Genomic DNA, 18,163 nt, shown 5'->3' with positions numbered 1-18,163 from the left:
AGATCAAGCTTCTGCCTTGATTTCATGTTCTCTGTACAGAACAGGAAAACCAGAGTATGTGCCTTGCTGCCTTCTATTGCTTTGCCGGAAAACAACTCCATAGTCTTTTATTTTGAAGAGGCAAAAGGAAAAAAATATTTGCTGGGGAAAGTATGGCTATGTTAATCTGCTCACCCACATTTTTTATCCTGACAGCCCATATAAATATAGCCTGAAGGGGAGGAAGCGGGGCTTGAAGCAGATGGCCCACACTAAACTCGGGCTTCCTGAGGACTTCTGGTCACTTTGCCCACCCACGGCGGCTTTCTCTTTGGCTGTCATTCCACAGTGACAAAGCTTGTAGCAAACAGAGAAGACGATTTAGGGGCCATTTCATTGTCTCCTCAGAGTGGGGCTGGGTGGGAAGGGTGGCCCTTCTCTCAGCCGTGAAGACAGCTGGCATGCATGACAGACTCATCCACTCGGTTGTAACGACTCAGAACTATGATCGAGCCACCTTTCCTCCCTCTCCGGGAGCTTCTGCCCCATCAGAGGAGCTTCTGCATGTTTGTGGAATGAATGGATATCCTGTTTAGGATGCCCTGAAGAAAATGAAAGGATGTGTTTTAGGAATTCGTGTTGATTTTTAGGCTGTAAATCTCCTGTTTTCTGTGTGTTTCTTCCAACTGTGACAGTAAAGCACAGACAGGAGGTAAGACGCCATCCTGAAACTGTGGTGTAGAGGCACACAAGACCCTTAAGTTACAAGTGTGCTGCAGAATGGGCAAGAACTGGCCTCCTCGGGGCTGTACTGTGTGTAGGGAACAGAACCTGGTCTTCATGTCACATTTGGGATCTTAGAAGATTTGCACCGGGGCAGCTGTGATGATCTATCCGTGTCTATCCATGGACATGGGTCCTCTTCAGATGGCACGGGATACTGCAATTACATGCATCTGCCTTCCCTGAGGTCCATGAGCTCGGCTCCTCAGACTCTCGCTGTACGTGTCCCCTGATGTCTCTCTCTGATGTTCTTCCATCTCTGGCTCTTTTGCAATGAAAATGTTCTTGTTTTATTACCTAGTAAGCATTTTGATTTCCATTCTAAAAGTTTCTCTAAGTGGTTTCATATCGATTGTTTTTTTATAAAGGTCAAATTCATAAAATATAAGTTAGCCATTTTAAAATGAAGAATGTGGTGGCATTCAGTGCCTTCCCAGTATTGGGCAGTGAATGTGTCTGCCCAATGCAAAAGCCTTTTCTCTCATCAACAAAAAAGTCTACACTCGTTAGACCATCACTACACTTCTTCTGTCCCACAGGACTGCTCACAGACCGTGCTAACTGGATTACCATGGATTTCCTTACCTTGCATAGTTTATATAAATGGAATCATGTAATACACAGCTTTTGAGGTTCATCCACACTGTATCATGTGTCAAGACTTTAACTCATGCTATTCCTGGTGCATGGGTATCATGGCTGGGTATCTTTTGATTGCTATGCAAATTCCGTGATGTGTGTGTGTGTGTGTGTGTGTGTGTGTGTGTGTGTGTGTGTTTCCTTCGAAACTGCTTTCTGCATATTGAGGAGTGAACAGGATCGGATGGTCTTTCTCTATCTACCCACTTTGCCAGGAAGAACTAAAGCCCCACAACAGCCGAAGCATCTTCATCCGTGCCCTGTGTGTCTGCCTTTGCTGTCTCTAAAGCAGTGATGCCAACCCCAGTGATGACTTGGCTCTCTCACACAGTGTCCTTAAACTCACCTCGTGTCTGCAGTAATTTCTTTACTAAAATTTGAAGTCCCGCACAAGAAATATTTTTCTCCCATCATAATGGCTGGTTATCTTTTCTTTTTCCCTTTTCTATTTTTTTTACATTTTATTATATTTTAAAAGAATCTTATTTTACAGACCATTTCCAGTTCCCTGTCCTCCGCTGCCCCATCTTCTTCTCACCCCACCCCCATCCACTCTTCAGAGAAGTTGAGGCCTCCCATGGGGACTCAACAAAGTCTGTTACATCACTTGAGGCAGGACCAAGGCCCTCCCCCTTGTATCTAGACAGAGTAAGGTATCCCTCCATTGGAAATGGGCTCCAAAGAGCCAGTTCATGCACTAGGAATAGTGGAGAGGGTACCTAAAAAGCCCTTCCACTGTAATCAGGTTGATGGCTATCTTAACTGTCATCTTCTTCTCCTTTTAATGCATGTATATGCATTCCTGTGTGCCTGGTATGGCGAATGTGAAGAATCAAGAATAGCCTCGGGCCTTGGTTCTCACCTTCTGCCTTGACACAGAGTCTCTTGTTTGTCTCCACTCCCCATGCCAGGGTAGTTAGCCTGTAGGCTTGGAGGTGTCTTCCAGTGTCCACTTCCTGTCTCGGTGTAGAACTGTGTGACCACCACAGCCAGATTTGCATGGTTCCCGGGACTCAGTCTTGAGTCCTCACACTTCTGTGGCAAGTGTTGTACCCAGTAGGCTAGACTGAGTTCATCTCTGTACGCGGTGAGTTTGTGACGTTGTTCCTCAAGTGAGGATGTTGTTTTCTGCCTGCTTAAACAGTAAGGGAACAGGGATTTTCTGACACGCCTGCTTTCCTTCCCTCTCTAGGTGTCCTTCTTCCTCTTTATCATCTTCGTGGTATACACCATGCTTCCCTTCAACATGCGAGACGCCATCATCGCCAGCGTCCTCACCTCCTCATCTCACACCATCGTGCTGAGCGTCTACCTGTCGGCAACCCCAGGGGCCAAGGAGCACCTGTCCTGGCAGGTGAGTGTCCTTCCCAATCAGAAGCAGTGGCCTTCCACAGCCCTGCTCAGCAGCCGTGGGAGACACCAGGTGACCTCAGGATATCCTTGTTGTCTACTTTCCAGCAGCTGCTGCCTGTCTGCTCCTTGACATGGTCTGCCAGGGTCGCTCAGCCTTGTCCTCCTCCACTGTCCGGGTCAATCGTCACTTAGCATTAGTAGCAATGAAACTAATGTTCAGAGGATAATTGGGAATGGAAGCGCCATTTTGCTGATTTCTGAGTGGTGATATGATTTTGGAGGCAAAGGAATATGTTAAAATCTTACTATATGTTATAATTTTAGGACTCTTACTTTTAGAATAAAATATCATATGATTAGAAGCATAAGTCTCTCCAACCTGTCTCTTTACAGAGTACAAGAAACATTTGAGTTTCTCAGTCTTCTGGAAGATCCATGAGCATTAAAAAGCAGTTCTTTAAAATGCTATAGCAGCAAATTTGTGCATTACTAATAAGTGGCATTTCAAGAAGCCATTCTATTTAATTAGTTAAAAGCATTTTAAAAGCTATTTGGTTTCCTATTATGTGTATTCATAAACATGAGATTCAGTGATTTGGCGTCATCCCTAACAGTGTCTTTTTTTAACCTGAAAAATATGTGCTTTTATTTTACTGTTGGGGGGGGGGTAGTCACAACCAATATGCCCACAGCATAAAATATACTAATAGATACAGGTTTCAGGGGTGGTGAGCACTGTGCCAGGAGAAAGGGCGTTTTAATTTTTGCTTGTGATGAAATTGAACCAAAGCCATGGAATGCTAAACAAGTCTTACTCTGAGCTGCATGCTGACTGTGCAGAGGGGGTTTTTAGATATGGCTGACCTGACCTGGGCAATGAGAGAAACCAGGTGTTCATGTGATGGAAGCGGATGGCTTACTTCCTGGTAGCCAGGAAGTAGAGAGATGGCAAGGAAGGATCTGCGAACAAAGCACATCTTCAAAGGCATGCCCTCATGCCCTCAGTGACTGGCTTCCTCTGAGAAGTCACACCCCCTAGCAGCCTTTCCACCCACGAACCCATCAAGGGTTAATCGTTTCATGATGTTAGAGCTCTCTTTTTACCCATTTACCTATGCTCTGCTGTTTAGGGATCAGCCTTCAACACAGAACATCTGAGGTCATTAGGAAATTCAAGGCATCGTAGCACCCTCTGTCTGCATGGGGAGCAGAGGCAATAGTCTCTAACTATGCCGTGTTCTGGGTCTGCACCTTCTGAGACCCAGACTGAGGCCAGCCAGCATTTACGCAAAGGAATGACTGAAGGTGAATCACTGCAGAGTGATTAGTTGGTCAATAAAGACCACATACATCCAAGCTGCACAGCACAATGAGCTGCTATGCAAACACATTGTCCAATGATTATTAAGTAGACCAGGTTGCATACTCATCACTACTCATGGTGTGTGTTACAGGTAACCTTGTTCCTCCTATTTGTGCCCTTTGACTTTGATCTTTCCACTTCCCCCATGTCCCAACTCTGTGAAACTCCCATGCCATTCAAGGGAAAGATGATCCCACTGTGGACTGAGAGGGTTCCAGAAACTTCCATGTGCAGGTTCCTTCTGCCATCTGCACCTTGTGGGTGATGCACCCTTTCTTCTACCAACAGTAGTACCATGTTAACTGCTGGCACCTGGAGCTCCACCTCCTGTGTGCAGTAGCGAGTGCAGATACAGAATCTGCTCCGCCCACTTATGTTCTGAGCACAACTGTGGAAACGCTGCCTTCCTCCACCAGTGGGTCCCTTAGGTGTTTCATGGTTTTGGCGGCTGTGCAGTGGGGCTGTGCACTGGATACGTACCGGCACAATGTACCTATCTCCCTGCTTCCTTCATGAAGAAATGAAGTATTACTCTCAGGACATTAGGCCTCAATAGCTGTCATAAAAATCGAACAGAATTATAAAAGTAGGAAAAGTCTGTGCTTCACAAAGAAATGTGTGTGTGTGTCTTAGGCCATTTTATATTGTATTGAATTGTTTTTGATGAATTGTTATCTGTGTCAGTGAAAGAAATCAGAAAAAGGTTAGTATTTTTTTTTACTATTTTCCCAAAACTAATAGGAAAATATGATGGCTGTCAGCCAGAGGTAAGATAATTATGGACCTATATAAATGATTTTAATATTACTTACTGCTCTAGTGTTCCATATAAAGATAATATTGGAAAGAGAAGAATTTGTGATCCATTTCTGATGTCATCAATAATTTTTTAATTCCAAGATCCAAAAGGGTAGAGTACAGTGATGGGTTTAAAAGAGATGCAGTGTAGTAAGTGCTATTAAAAAGAAAGATTGATTCATATGTAAACAAGTATGAAGCAATGAGCTTTATTACTCTTGACCACCGCTAAGAATAAAACCTAAAAGAATACCACTGGTAATTTGATTCACAATACTTATGATTAGTATTGCCAAGGAGAAAATCTGCTTAGCCTGTGTCCATCCTAAGAATGTTTTATTAAGGTGCATCTATGGCATGGGGACTCTACTGAGATCATGTCTTACTTGTCTGTTAAGTGAAATACTGACCGACGGGCAAACCACTCCTCTCCAGCGCTGCACATCAGAGCTTAATGTCCTTGGGAAATGTATTTAGCCACCGTATGTCTCAAAACATTCTCATCCCATGGTAGAGGAAATTTAGTTAATGATGGATATTTATAGAGAGTCCTGTCTAACACAGGAGAAATTTGATATATCACCTCTCAATGAATGTGATAACTTTTATTTTGAAATAATTACAGACTTATCATAAATCACCAGTTCAATACAGAGAATTACTTTCCCCTTAGACCACTTAAAGGCACGTGACTGATCCCTTAACCAATACGATGCCCCAGCATCCCAGTTTTTCCCCCGCAGTTCCAGTCTCTTATGTAAACGTAACGCATCTGTCCGTGTCTGCATGTGCGTGCCACTCGGTTACTCTTACAGGATTGCTCCACTCACTTATGGCAATATGCTATTAATCCTCCGCACTCCAGTCCGAAGCCTTCCTTGCTCTCTTTGGTGCTCGTGGTAGCCACACCCTTCAAGGTTACAGGCCCAGTGAAAGTGAAATGTCTTTAACTTGAGTTTGCTGTCTCCCGGGGAACTGATTCAGGTTTCCGTCTTTGTTAAGAAGCAAGAGCATAGGCCCTGGAGCTGTAGAAGGGGTGATGAGCTCTACTTAGTCTGAGTCCTCTGACTGCTGTGAGACTGCTGCCCGCGTCTTTGTTGATGATACTTGCTTTGTAGAAAGGAACTTTAAGGTTAGACATACATCCTGTCTTTCAGCTTTTGACTTCTTTTATTGTTTACATACACCTGATGCTGTATTGCCTATTTTATTTTGTGTGTGTTAAACCATGTCTGTCACAAGAACATTTCCGGGGCCCCCACCAAACTGACTTTAGCCTGCTGGGCACATCCTGCTCTTTTTGGAACTTTTCTTTCTTCCAGAATAGGAGTTTTCAAGTTCGACTTGCCCTGGCTACCCTAAGAGTAAGGATCTCTGCTTCTTTGCACATTTATTTACCCATTAATTTATTTTATTTTCCAAGGCAGGGTTTAATGTAGTCTAGGTTGGTCTTGAACTCTCTGTTGCTGAGAATGACCTTGACTTTCTGATCCCCCTGCCTCTGCTCCTTAAGTGTTGGGATTGGAGGTATGCACCACATGAAACCAGCCTTGACTGCATGCTTAGTCAGCACTATGCCAACCAGGCTGCAGCTCTGTCCTCTGCTTCTGTGCAGTGGAGAATGTTACGAGGTAACATCTGTGCATTGGGTATTTTTTGGTTTTTGTTTGTTTTTGCTATTGGCTGTCATCATAACAATGTGAGGCCCATATATTGATAGCTGTACTGGTTATTATACATACTTGTATCAGATGATTTTTCCATTGTTGTAATAAAATACTCTGAGAAGATTAACTTAGAGGAGGAAAGGGTTTCTTGGGCTTACTGTCCCTAAGAAGATGTGGTCCATCGTGGTGGGAAAGACACAGAAGTGGGAGCATGATACCTGCTTAACAGTCAGGGAACTGATGCTCATATTTCATCTACACATATAGCACAACTAATAAAAACCTAGAGACAGATATTGGGGTCCAACCTGAACATCAGAAAAGCAAGACAGTCAACCACTGGCTATTACCTCAGTCCAAAATGGTGATCCTGCCTCCAGGAGTCTCAGAATGAGATTGTGTCTGAGAGCTGTCTCCTCCCATCTTATATTCCTCTCTAGTTCTGAGATTAAGAACATGCACCACTACTGCCTGATTTCTATGGAAAACTAGTGTGACTACTGGGATTAAAGGTGTGTGTCACCACTGCCTGGTCTGTAAGGCTGATCAGTGCAGCTGTTTTACTCACTGATCTTCAGGCAAACTTTATTTATTAAAATACAAATGAAATATCACTACAAGCACACATACATGATTTTTGATCAACAGTTGCAAAAAAATAACTTCTATGATTCTTAATCTCCTTGTGAAACTGGATTCCCATATCAGATATCATGGTTGTCTTCCCATCATGCCCAACTTCTTCTCTGTAAGTCTGCTCTCCAGGATCTGAGGATTCATCCATGCAAGGCTGTCACTATGACTGTGTTACCTAGGAGAGAAGCAAAAGGCCAATGGGCAGAAGAGATGGGACAAAGAATGACCAAATTTTGAATTGTATCATTGTAGAGAGGAAGAGTAAAGGAAATGTAGTTGGGAAGGCAAGATGACACACACACACACATCACTCCCCCATTTTGTGCTGGCTGCATCCTGCCTGAGCCTGAGGTGTGGACAGTTGCTGCACACCACGCCTCCCCCCCCCCCCCAGTCTGCACTCTATGTGCTAGAATCCAGTTCGTGAGCTTTGGGCAAGGGGCTGGAGGTTGAGGAAACACACGCAGAGACAGACCAGTACACGAACCTCCAATCGCTGGTACAAAAGCCCCTCTTTAGTAGCACTATGGAGACTTAAATACTCTGCAGTCAATGGCCAACAGGTGAAAATCCCATTCTCTGATCCTCTAGGCAAAGCACAGCTTTTAGTCACTTCCATTAGAAGGCTCTAGCAGGGAAGAGCAGCTGAAGGCCAGGACTCAATTAGTCCCAACACACAGTTAGGCAGCCATGGGGGGAGAAGGGAAGACTGGAGTCCTGCCTCACAGGCAAGGGCAGTGGTCCAGGCACAGTAAGCTTGGGCCAGCCTGAAGCTTGTGCTGGTGAACACTTTTACATCTTAAATATGTATCTTGCTCGGTTCCCATTTTCCTCACTTCCAGATGTTCTCATCACTGTTTCCGTGATGCCTAACCAACTTTTAGAAATACTCAGGCATTCCTACACTGTGCACCACGGCTGCATTTTACATCTGAATTTCAGTCAGTCTTGCATCTCTATATCCTTGGTATTCACAGCACGTTCTGAATTTTCATTTCATATATCGTTTCTTTTCCCCCAGGAAAGGGGGGATTTGAATATAGATTTATTTAAGCAAGTCAGTTATATAAGAATCCATATTTATGAAAGAAGATGGACTAAGGACTGCTTATTGGTTTTCTAACAGGATTACTCAGATGTCAAGGATATTGGTACAGGATTCTTTGACACTGTGACGGCTTTAATATATCTAAGTGTGAAACACGTGGAGCATTTTCATTGTACCTAATGTAGAATAGTCTATGGTGAGTTTGTAACCAACGGCAATGTAGGTTTGTTATGTAACTGAGATGAGGTGTAATAAGGAAGTGTATATGGGAGTCTGGAATTAAATTGTATTTGGGGTCTAATCTGAGAAGCTCAAAGGAAAAACAGCAGGTTACCAGCTGCCCAGTTTCTGGTGTGGAAGGGACTAATTGCTAGGAATTTGGATCTCTGTCCTGCTATTTGTTTTCAGAGAAGAACTGAATATTATTATTTTCCCCAATTAAAAAAAACTCATTCTTTATATCACAAAGCTATGGATTGAGTATAACTCATATTTTGTTTTAGTAAAATATTGCTTGCCGCTTATGTGTTTGAAACCCATTTCAGTTTGGAAGGAAGGGGGATTGAGGTGGAGAAGAAGGGAAAATAGGTGTGTCACGTGACTGAACGTGAGCGCAAATGTGAATGCATCCATGTTCCTCTTTCCCTCCCCGTCCTCCCGACTCAGCCCTCATACCACCTGATCTGACCGCAGAGAGTTCTCACCTTGGACACAGGGGTGAGAGAACAAGTAAGCAGCATTAACTCTGGCTTCAGGATGTAAAATCACACTGAAAATATTTGGCCGTTTCTTCAGTGAAAACACACGCATATAAGACTGGATTTCAGGTTTGCAGTTAGCAGCCTATCTGTCTTAGAGTAAGGTCTAGGTTTGTTCTGTGGCCTTCATGAGTCAGGTGTGTGTGTGTGTGTGTGTGTGTGTGTGTGTGTGTGTGTGTGTGTTGGGAGGTATTGAACAGGGGTAGAGGACAGGAATCTGTCAGAGCACAGATCTGTTATGAAAATTTTGATAAAGGACACATTAAAAGAGGGATTCCCTAAAAATGAAGAAGGATTGAAATCTGTGAACCATGTCTATCCCCTTATTGGTTTTCCTATGCGAACTGTGTGACTTCCATCCTTCAAAGGGGGTCATTCTCTGCACACACCTTACACTGTAACAGATTTATCAAAGCTCGCTCTACAGCTTTTGCTGGCATTTTATTTGAGAGGTCAAGAGTGATCTTCCTCCTACCTTCACTAATGTGTATGTCTTGGTTTCCACACTTAGAAATCCCGGCACCTCTGAGAATTACAAATGTTTGCTTCTAAGGGAGGAAGGTGGATTATGATGGATGCTGACCCATGACATTCACTAAAGCACACAGAAGGCAATGAGAAGATGAACACTACCATTGAAAGGTCGGGAGGGGTCATCGAGGGCCTTTCCCCTGTGTACCTGCCCACAGAAGGAGGCCCCTGCGATGTGTAGCTATAATTTGTCCTCGGTAAGAAGGTTGCAGTTTTCCTGAGGGGTCCTTTTCAAGAGAAAAAGACACGTTGAGATGAACAAATGGCTGAGAATGGATACAACAGGACTCTGGGGTGTAGTTCAAGAAAAGACAGACTTGTGGCTGGGCCTAATGATCTACAAAATGGGAATAATTATCGTGGCCTGATTATGGCCTTTGTCCCTGACTGGTCATGTTGTAGGGAAGCATTCACCCCGTTTTGTTCAGTGCAAGACAGGGTGGACAGCCCAGAGAAATCATTCCAAGGGCCGGAGAATTGGTAAAATGAAGAAATAAATGAAAAGGACTTAAGTGGGCCAGGCATGTAGCACTCCGAGCATCGAGCGTTGGTAATAACTGCTTGGTGGAAGATTGTGACATTCCCAATACATTTTCAGAGTGCAGCAACCTCCCCACGCTGGTGACAGAGGGAGAAACATGTTTCCTGTTAGCTCAGAAGTCACCAGAGCATGAGAACACTGGTCCTCCACTTCACATCTCCTAAGAGATGAGAGACCTTAGTGGACAGACTCAAGGCTCAGACTCACCATTACGGAAACTCCAAAGCTCATTAGCATTGTGATGTAGCAAGGAACATGGGGAGGTGGGCGGTAGCTTCTCGGTATCAGGAAGGATCTGGGTTTGGATCTCACTTCTGCCTTACAGCTGTGTGCGGTAGACACAGAGGTGATACTCCCAGTTTCTCCCACAGACAATATGGGCTGGCAGCACTTGAAGATGATGTTAGATGCTGGCTTTCAGGGACTGTTATCCCCACATTAGACAGGGGACTATCTAATGCCTACAGAGCCTGCCTGCCCAGGACCGTATGACTAGTGTAAGGTGGCCCATCTCGTGGACTGACCACGTCCAGGATATATATCCATTCAGTGTTGGCCCCATGATGTGTCGCTCCAGCCCCAGATCAGAGCATGAACTACCGTTCCAATTCTTCCCTTACCCAATTTCACTCCCTTCCCTCTGCTGTCGTGGTGCTATGTCTCTCCTCGGAAACTCCAACCTTCTGTGTCAGAATGTTGTCTGTGTTTTCCAGTGGCAACAAGAACGAATCCCTGTTTGCCCCCATAGAGTACACTGACCATATACCAAAGAAGTAGTACCACCCAGTTCCAGCTCGGTGAACAAATGCCTCCATGGGGGTTACTCCCAGGAACATGGTTGCGGAGTTATTCACAGGAGAGGCAACATAACTCAAAAAGATTAGACAAAGACTCACAAAAATAGCATCATTGGACTTCCTTGTGGAACTAGCAGGGGCTGCCACATGGAAGAGTCTCTTCTCACTAGCAGTTGGGCATTGTTCACAGAACCTTAGGTGAGGGGGCTTGTGAGCCTTGTATGTTTTATGAACTTCCTCAACCTGGACTGCAAATGGGTATGGCTGCAGGCCATCTCTGTTGATATGGTTCAGGTGAGTATAGTCGCTCATCCTTCTCAGGAAGCTCTTGAAACTTACCAGGTTTAGGATCAAGGAGGCGTGGTGGACTTCCTGGTGAGGAGAGTATGTGGTACCAGGAAGCAAAGAACATACTGCATCAAAGGCTTGGCTATAACTCTCAAAGTCCTGGCCATAGATACCTATTTTGGCCAGTTGGATTCCACCTCCTAAACATTCCATAGCCTCCCAAAGTATCACTGCCTGTTAGGGAACAGGTACTGAATGCTCAAGCCTGTGAAGACAGCAGATTCAAATCACAGCCATAGCAGATACTGAGTATAAACAGGCCGTTATCAAGCTGGACTAATATTTAGCCCCCAATAAGCAGGAGATAGCAGTAGTAATATATTTTTGCTTGATTTATATGGTTTCAGAGACTTTAAGAGAAACAGAAAATAAAAATACTTCCCTACAGAGTTGAACAGGACAGGGTTTGGGTCACACATGTGCAACTCTCAGAGCTGGGGTCTAGTTTTGATTATCCAGCCTGTGGTGTGTGCTTCGCAGATCCAAGATGACAAACTTCATGCTGGTGAGATTCTACAAGCCCACAATCAATGACAAGAAGCTACTCTGCTAATTCTCAGGGTCTGAGGTCCTCTAGGTTCAGATGGCATGGCTTTGGAAGCCCCTGAGACACAGCTTCACAAGTTACAACTTTGAAAACAAAGTATTGGTTGGGTTGGTAGCCTCCAGAGATGAAAAATGGAAATCTATTTATACTAGTATCCTTACTTCTGGTGAACCAGTGACTCTTACTCTTTGACTGAGATTCCATGACTCTTTGCCTCGTCACATGCTGTATTTTCTTTATTTGTTTTTTGTTTTCTGAAACAGGGTTTCTCTGTGTAGCTTTGGAGCCTGTCCTGGAATTCCTTCTGTAGACCAAGCTGGCATTGAACTCTCAGAGATCTGCCTGCATCCTGAGTGCTGGGAATAATGCCATATTTTCTAATCTTTATATCTTCATTTCTTTTACTGTTCATGGGGACAGTGGTTGTAGTAATAGCACCCATTCTAAATTCAGGATGTTCTAATTTCAACTTCTGTGATTTAATCTGGAAAATTTTTATTCCCAAGAAATTATATATAGAAAATCCCAGTAGTCATAGAATTGCGAGATCTACTGTTGGTCTCACCATGGATACCCACAGCCACAATGATCCACAGCTCCACTTCTCTCCCTCATGTCGGGGGATCTACTGTTGGCCTCACCATGGGTACCCACATCCATGGTTATCTGAGTCCACTTCTCTCTCCCTCATGGCTGTTGTAGGCTGCTCACTGGCTCCCTGATTCTCCAACACCAGTGAGCATGTTAAGCTCTGGGGTGCATAACATATGACAACACCTTGGAAAGTACTTTTGGTAACAGTTAAACAAAGACAAGCTAACAGAATTAAGAGTGTTTGGGCATTTAACCCTTGATAAATAAAACTCTCATTCATAGGGAAAGTAAAAATGATTGTGCCAGATGGTTTCCTATAGCCAAGACAACTAAGCAACCATTCTTGACTCTTTGCCCATATTAAAGATTAGAGAAAGGCTGGTAAGGGAGAGAGGAAGGGAGAGAACAGGAGAGGAGAGGGAAAGAGAGGAGGGGGTGGTGGTAGCTTAAGCTCTCAATGGGTTTCCATGAACCACCACTCCTGAGCTCTCTTGGTGTTTGGTCTTTGTTCTCCAGGCAAACAATGGCATTGTCAAGTAGATTACTTTATCATTCAAAAGAAAACAAAAACCCAACTCATTTCCTTTTGAGTGGTTTTTCAGGCTACCTGCAGCAGGACTCTGAAGTAGACTCATTGGTCTAACTCATTTTAGTCTAGTAGAGAAGTCTTCTTTTAAACTGAGGCTAACTTGAGGGTTAAAAGAAATGAAGTTTATAATTGGGAGGAAGGAGCCATTTACATTGATTTACAGGTGTTTTTGTCTCTCTTCCTTTTCTTTAGAGAAGGGAGTCTTGAACTGTTACAGACTTGTGTATCCAGTGTGGACGAGACTGCACAGTTCCCTGTTTACACACTATTGAGCACATCTTGAGAATCTGTAACTATACCTATGAAAGTGTGATGCACCTTTTTATAATTTTCTCCTTGATATTTTTTTGGATGGTAGGGTTATTAAGGATTTTAAATCTGTTTTGAGGACGGCAAGTGCAAACACCCCTGGTGATGGCAATGAGGGATTTGCTCATTCACATACTCTGAACGGTAGTGTTTAGTATATTACCTTAGACTAGGCTATTAAATGTTTTTGTTTAGATTTACTTTCTCCCCAGGAGTTTGTTTTGGTAAATTATATTTTTTTATAAATACTGACTTTCTCATTCAAAATTGAATAATCTATTGATGCTTTGAATTTTTTTCTGTGTTTTTACTTACTTTTCTCTGATTAGAGATTTGTTCGTGAATCTTGTCCTTATTCCAACTTCAGATTCATCCAACTAATACTTTTCTTATTTTATTGCTGCAAATAGTAAATTTTGGATCTATGAATTATTTTTATGCCTTTTCACTTTTTGTTGCTTTCTTTTGTGTTTTTAATGTTAGTATCTTAATTTTCACTAATATCTTTATGAAATATCTCTTAATAATTATCATTGAAGCCATCTGCACAGAAGTCTTCCATTCTAATCTTCGAGCATTCTTTCTCCATCTCTCCTTTTAGCTCCATCTTTCAGAAGACAAACCTGCTTCTGGGTAGAAGAGAAGAACAGGTTAAGGTGGGGACAGTGTCAGCATCCCGGCCTTACGTGGCCATGGGTGGCATACAGATGTGGGGATGAGGGGGGAGGAATAAGGCTCGTCTTTCATGGGATGTATCACATCAGAGGTTAGCACATTTGTGTGTCTTTGTGTCTTTTTTGCCACACAGTTCACAGCCCTTGAGGTGAACTGCCTGTGGCACAGCTTTGGTCTTTTCAAAACATTTTTCCCCATCACTGAAGGTAAGCAGCATTAAATCGGTAAACATATGACCAAACCTCTGAGACATGGGACAATGGAGCACATGAATATATGATCAAATGTAGACACATGGTAGGTACCAGGTGTCCTTGCCATCACCAAGCAAAGAGAATCCATGGATAGTTCTTTTTTGGCCCTCACCCTCCTTAAGCATCCCCACTGGGTCTTAAGTGTTGATCAGTTAGGTCTGGTATCCACTAAAGGTATTTTTGAAATGTTTATTAATTAACTTTCTTTCTTGCTTCCTTCCTTTTTTTCCCTTCCTCCCTCCATCCCTCTCTTCCTTTCTTCCTTCTTTCCTTCCTTCCTTTCTTTCTTTTGATTTTTCAAGACAGGGTTTCTCTATGTAGCTTTGAAGCCTGTCCTAGAACTAGCTCTTGTATACCAGGCTGGTCTCGAACTCACAGAGATCTACCTGCCTCTGCCTTTTGAGTGCTGAGATTAAAGGTGTGTGCCATCACAACCCAACCAGTAACCTTCTATTGCTGTGATAAAGCACCATGACCAACTTATTAACTTATTAAAGAAAGAGTTTAATTGGGATGATGGTTGGAGAGGGTTAGTGTCACTGATGGCAGAGGGAAGTCATGGTGGCAGGGTTAGTGTCACTGATGGCAGAGAGAAGGCATGGTGGCAGGGTTAGTGTCACTGATGGCAGAGAGAAGGCGTGGTGGCAGGGTTAGTGTCACTGATGGCAGAGGGAAAGCATGGTGGTAGGGTTGAACCAGCAGAGAGCTCACACTGTGGTCCATACTTGGAATGGTGAGAGGCTTTTAAAGCCTCCAAGCTTGCCCCACTGACACACCTTATGGTGCGTTGAATATAATTGGCCCCTATAGGTCCATAGGTTTGAATCAGATCCCTAATTGGTGGAACTGTTTGAGAAGGATTGGGAGGTGTGGCCTTGTTGGAAGAGGTGTGCCACTCAGGATAGGCTTTGAGGTTTCAAAAGCCCAGGCCAGTCCCAATTAGGCCCCTCTGCCTCATGAGTGTGTCTAGAGATGTAAGCTCTCAGCTGGTACTCCAACTCTGTGCCTACCTACTGCCATGCTCCCTGTCTTGATGGCCATGGACTCTAACCCTCTGAAACCACAAGTCCTTAAACTCTTTCTTCTGTAAATTGCCTTGACCGTGACTCTTTCTTTTATAAATTTCCTTGATCATGTGGTTTTATCACAGCCACAGAAAAACTGAGGCATACCTCTGCCAAAAGACTGCAAGTTTTAATACTGCCCAAATAGTTATACTAACTGGAGACCAAGTATTCAACATCCTTATCCTAACCACCACAATAGCAATAACAAAAGAGATGGTAACAATCCTAAAACCTCCTCAAATGTCTGTGTCATTCTCTCATTGTCTTCAGGATAACCCAGATCCTTACATGGAATTTGAATCATCCTCTTAACTTTCCAATGTAAAGTATTATATACTAACCAGAAGAAAGATACAAAAAAATGAAAGAAATGGAATGTATAAATAGAATTTTGAGGATCTGGGATTGATGCTCATTGGCAGAAAAAGTAAACCAAAATTAAACTGTCGTCATTGGTGTTCACATGACCCATAGGACGAATAATTGCTAAATATTTGCTTTTATTTAGCCCCTATAACTGCTGTCTCTGGACCCGTGAAGAATGACTTATTTTATCTACTTAACCAGGCAATAAAGAACACTGGCTCAAAGGGTAAATTTTCAGAATATTGCAGCAGAACCGGGGCCCACCAACCTAGTGAAAACTGCCTTGCATTTCTCTCATAATATTGTCCGTGAAGGGCAGCTCAAATTTCAGACCTATTAACAAGGCAGGAGGAAATGTTTCTTGTGAGTGCAGAACGGTCTCAGAGGCAGACCAGATCCTTCATGAGGGAACCCTCTAGCCTTACCCTCCTGGAGATGTCCAAACTCCCGTTGAGTAGATGATCTCAAGGTGGCACTCCCAGTGAAAAGTGTCCCCTTGTCAAAACCTCAGTTAAGGGGATCAGAGCATATGGCATTTGTTGAATTAACATAATCAATACCAGTGAAGATGCTGAGGTAACTTGGAAACCCAGACCTGTGCAGGTGAGGTGCATGGTAAACCACCATCCCGGCAAATCTTGTGAGACCTGTTCAGTAGCACATGGCACAGGTGATTATCCCCACTTTGATGGCCTTCCTCTGGGAACCTTTTTCAGACATCTTCAAGAACCACAACTCATGCCTACAATGCCTTGAAACTTCGTGGCTGGCCTGGTTTGTTTTTGGTTTTGGCCTGGGTAAAAAGTGGCTTTATTGGTGAGAACCTTGATCACACAGAACTTAGGAGGTGTTGTTGGGACCTTTCTTGCCAAAGGCAAACACATGGACAAAACACCACTTAAACTGCATTTGCTGCATGACTCAACACGTCTTCCACCTCCTCCTCTTCTTCCCCCTCCTGTTTGTCTGCCTTAGAAGATTGACCTCTAATTTTCCCAGCATGAATGAGAGACCATGGATTTTACGTCCCAGTATGTGGTCACCTTCTCTCAGAGAAGCCAGGGTCTCCACCTCACACTGGCTAAGGCAGCCTCTAGTGGCATCCCTGCCATAAACATGGCATCTAGTTCTTGTTGTATGATCTGCTGCCATCAGAATCCCCCCCTGGATACTTTCCCCACCCACTATCTGCCTTGCTGTTTGCCAAACTGCTGGAAGGATTTCACGGCGTGCCAGTTAGCCATAGATTGTCGTAAAAGTCAGCTTTCTCAAGTTCATCTTAGACTTTCAGAGTGGAGCTCGCCTGTAAAGAAGCAGGGCTGAAAATAAACGCGAGAACAGCAGCGACTTCATTTCCTTCCTTTAGCTCTTCTCTCATAGGGAATTTCAAGCTTGTGTGAGCTTTGGTGAAGAGGCCAGGGAGCGGGTAGGCATTTTATCCTGATGTTAGAGAACATTTTTATGGGAATCTTACAAACCACCTCAAGTTTATTTTGGGGCCAAATTGAGATTCTCATTTATTATTTAAAGGATTTTAAAATCTAATATTTATGATGTCTCAAAGTAAAGATTCCCATTTCAGTGCTGACCTTTTGACTTCCATGTGATTTAGAAATTGTCTGGACGGCCTCTGCTTCCAGATTTCCATGTGTATCTTCAGGACGAGTCAGCTTGCACCCCACGAGAATTTCAGCAGGGGTTTCCAAACTCAACTCATTAATTCCCAGCTTATGATTTTTTTTCATGTGTGGAAGGCACCGCTGCTTCTTGATTCATCCTGTGAATTGGGATTGATTCACTTTGCTTCCTCTTCAGCGCATCCTCCTCCCAGCTCCTGGATCTGAGACTCAGTTTCTCCACTGTCTTCTGTTCCCCAGGTACTTTCCTTGCTGCCCAGGTCTTTGCAATAGCTCAGCCTCATACACACCTACCCAAAGACTATAACTCTTCAATGCCTGTTTACATTTTAACCACTGGAAGAATAGGCTACCCTGCCACTATTGAGATAGCTACAAGCCCTACAGCACAATCCCAGCTCTCCTACAGGCTGCTCCTCCCTTCCTTGGCATAGGTTCTGAGCTCCTTGTGGGTCCTTTAAGTTCTGTTGCATCTTTTCTGCACTCTACAGAGCATTCTGGCGTTGACACCTAGCCAGTACCTGAGAGAAAACTTAGTTATCACCTGTATGAAGTCCGCGGTGACCACAAGTGTTTGCCAGGTATCTGGGTATCTGTGAGTAAGCTCTGACAACAGGTTCAGTTAGCTCTGTCTGGCTCCCATGTTACCCCAGAAGTCTATGCAGAGGAGGAGCATTGCCTTAGATCTAGGGCTCCCTGCAGACACTAAAACCATGGCCCCTCTTATTACAGCAGCATGGGGTATCATGGATATATCCTTCATCCTTAAGTCAGGAAGGTGTGAGCTCAGATCTGCATGAATGGGTCACACGAGTTTCAGCAACTCAGGTCAAGTTTGAGCTTCTCCAGCCACTTAATGATCTATGGCCCGTGGCCTATGTGTG

The 18,163-nt window shown here is 43.8% G+C and overlaps 1 protein-coding gene across 3 annotated transcripts in view; it reads left to right on the top strand.

Moving 5' to 3' along the window:
* Window positions 1-18,163, top strand: part of Adcy2 (adenylate cyclase 2) — a 350,815-nt gene that overhangs the window by 99,201 nt on the left and 233,451 nt on the right. For all 3 annotated transcript variants that reach the window (XR_015735023.1, XM_087897019.1, XM_087897018.1), the window contains exon 3: window positions 2,594-2,755. Coding sequence is in view for 2 of the 3 variants with exons in the window: in XM_087897019.1 (XP_087753145.1) it covers window positions 2,594-2,755 (162 nt within the window). In the remaining variant the exon portion in view is untranslated. The remainder of the gene's footprint in view (window positions 1-2,593; window positions 2,756-18,163) is intronic.

The sequence above is a fragment of the Myodes glareolus genome, chromosome 15, assembly GCF_982192425.1.
Source record: "Myodes glareolus chromosome 15, mMyoGla1.1, whole genome shotgun sequence".
Taxonomy (NCBI): domain Eukaryota; kingdom Metazoa; phylum Chordata; class Mammalia; order Rodentia; family Cricetidae; genus Myodes; species Myodes glareolus.
The sequence above is the reverse complement of the archived record's forward strand: the minus strand, read 5'-3'. Positions and strand labels throughout refer to the sequence as shown.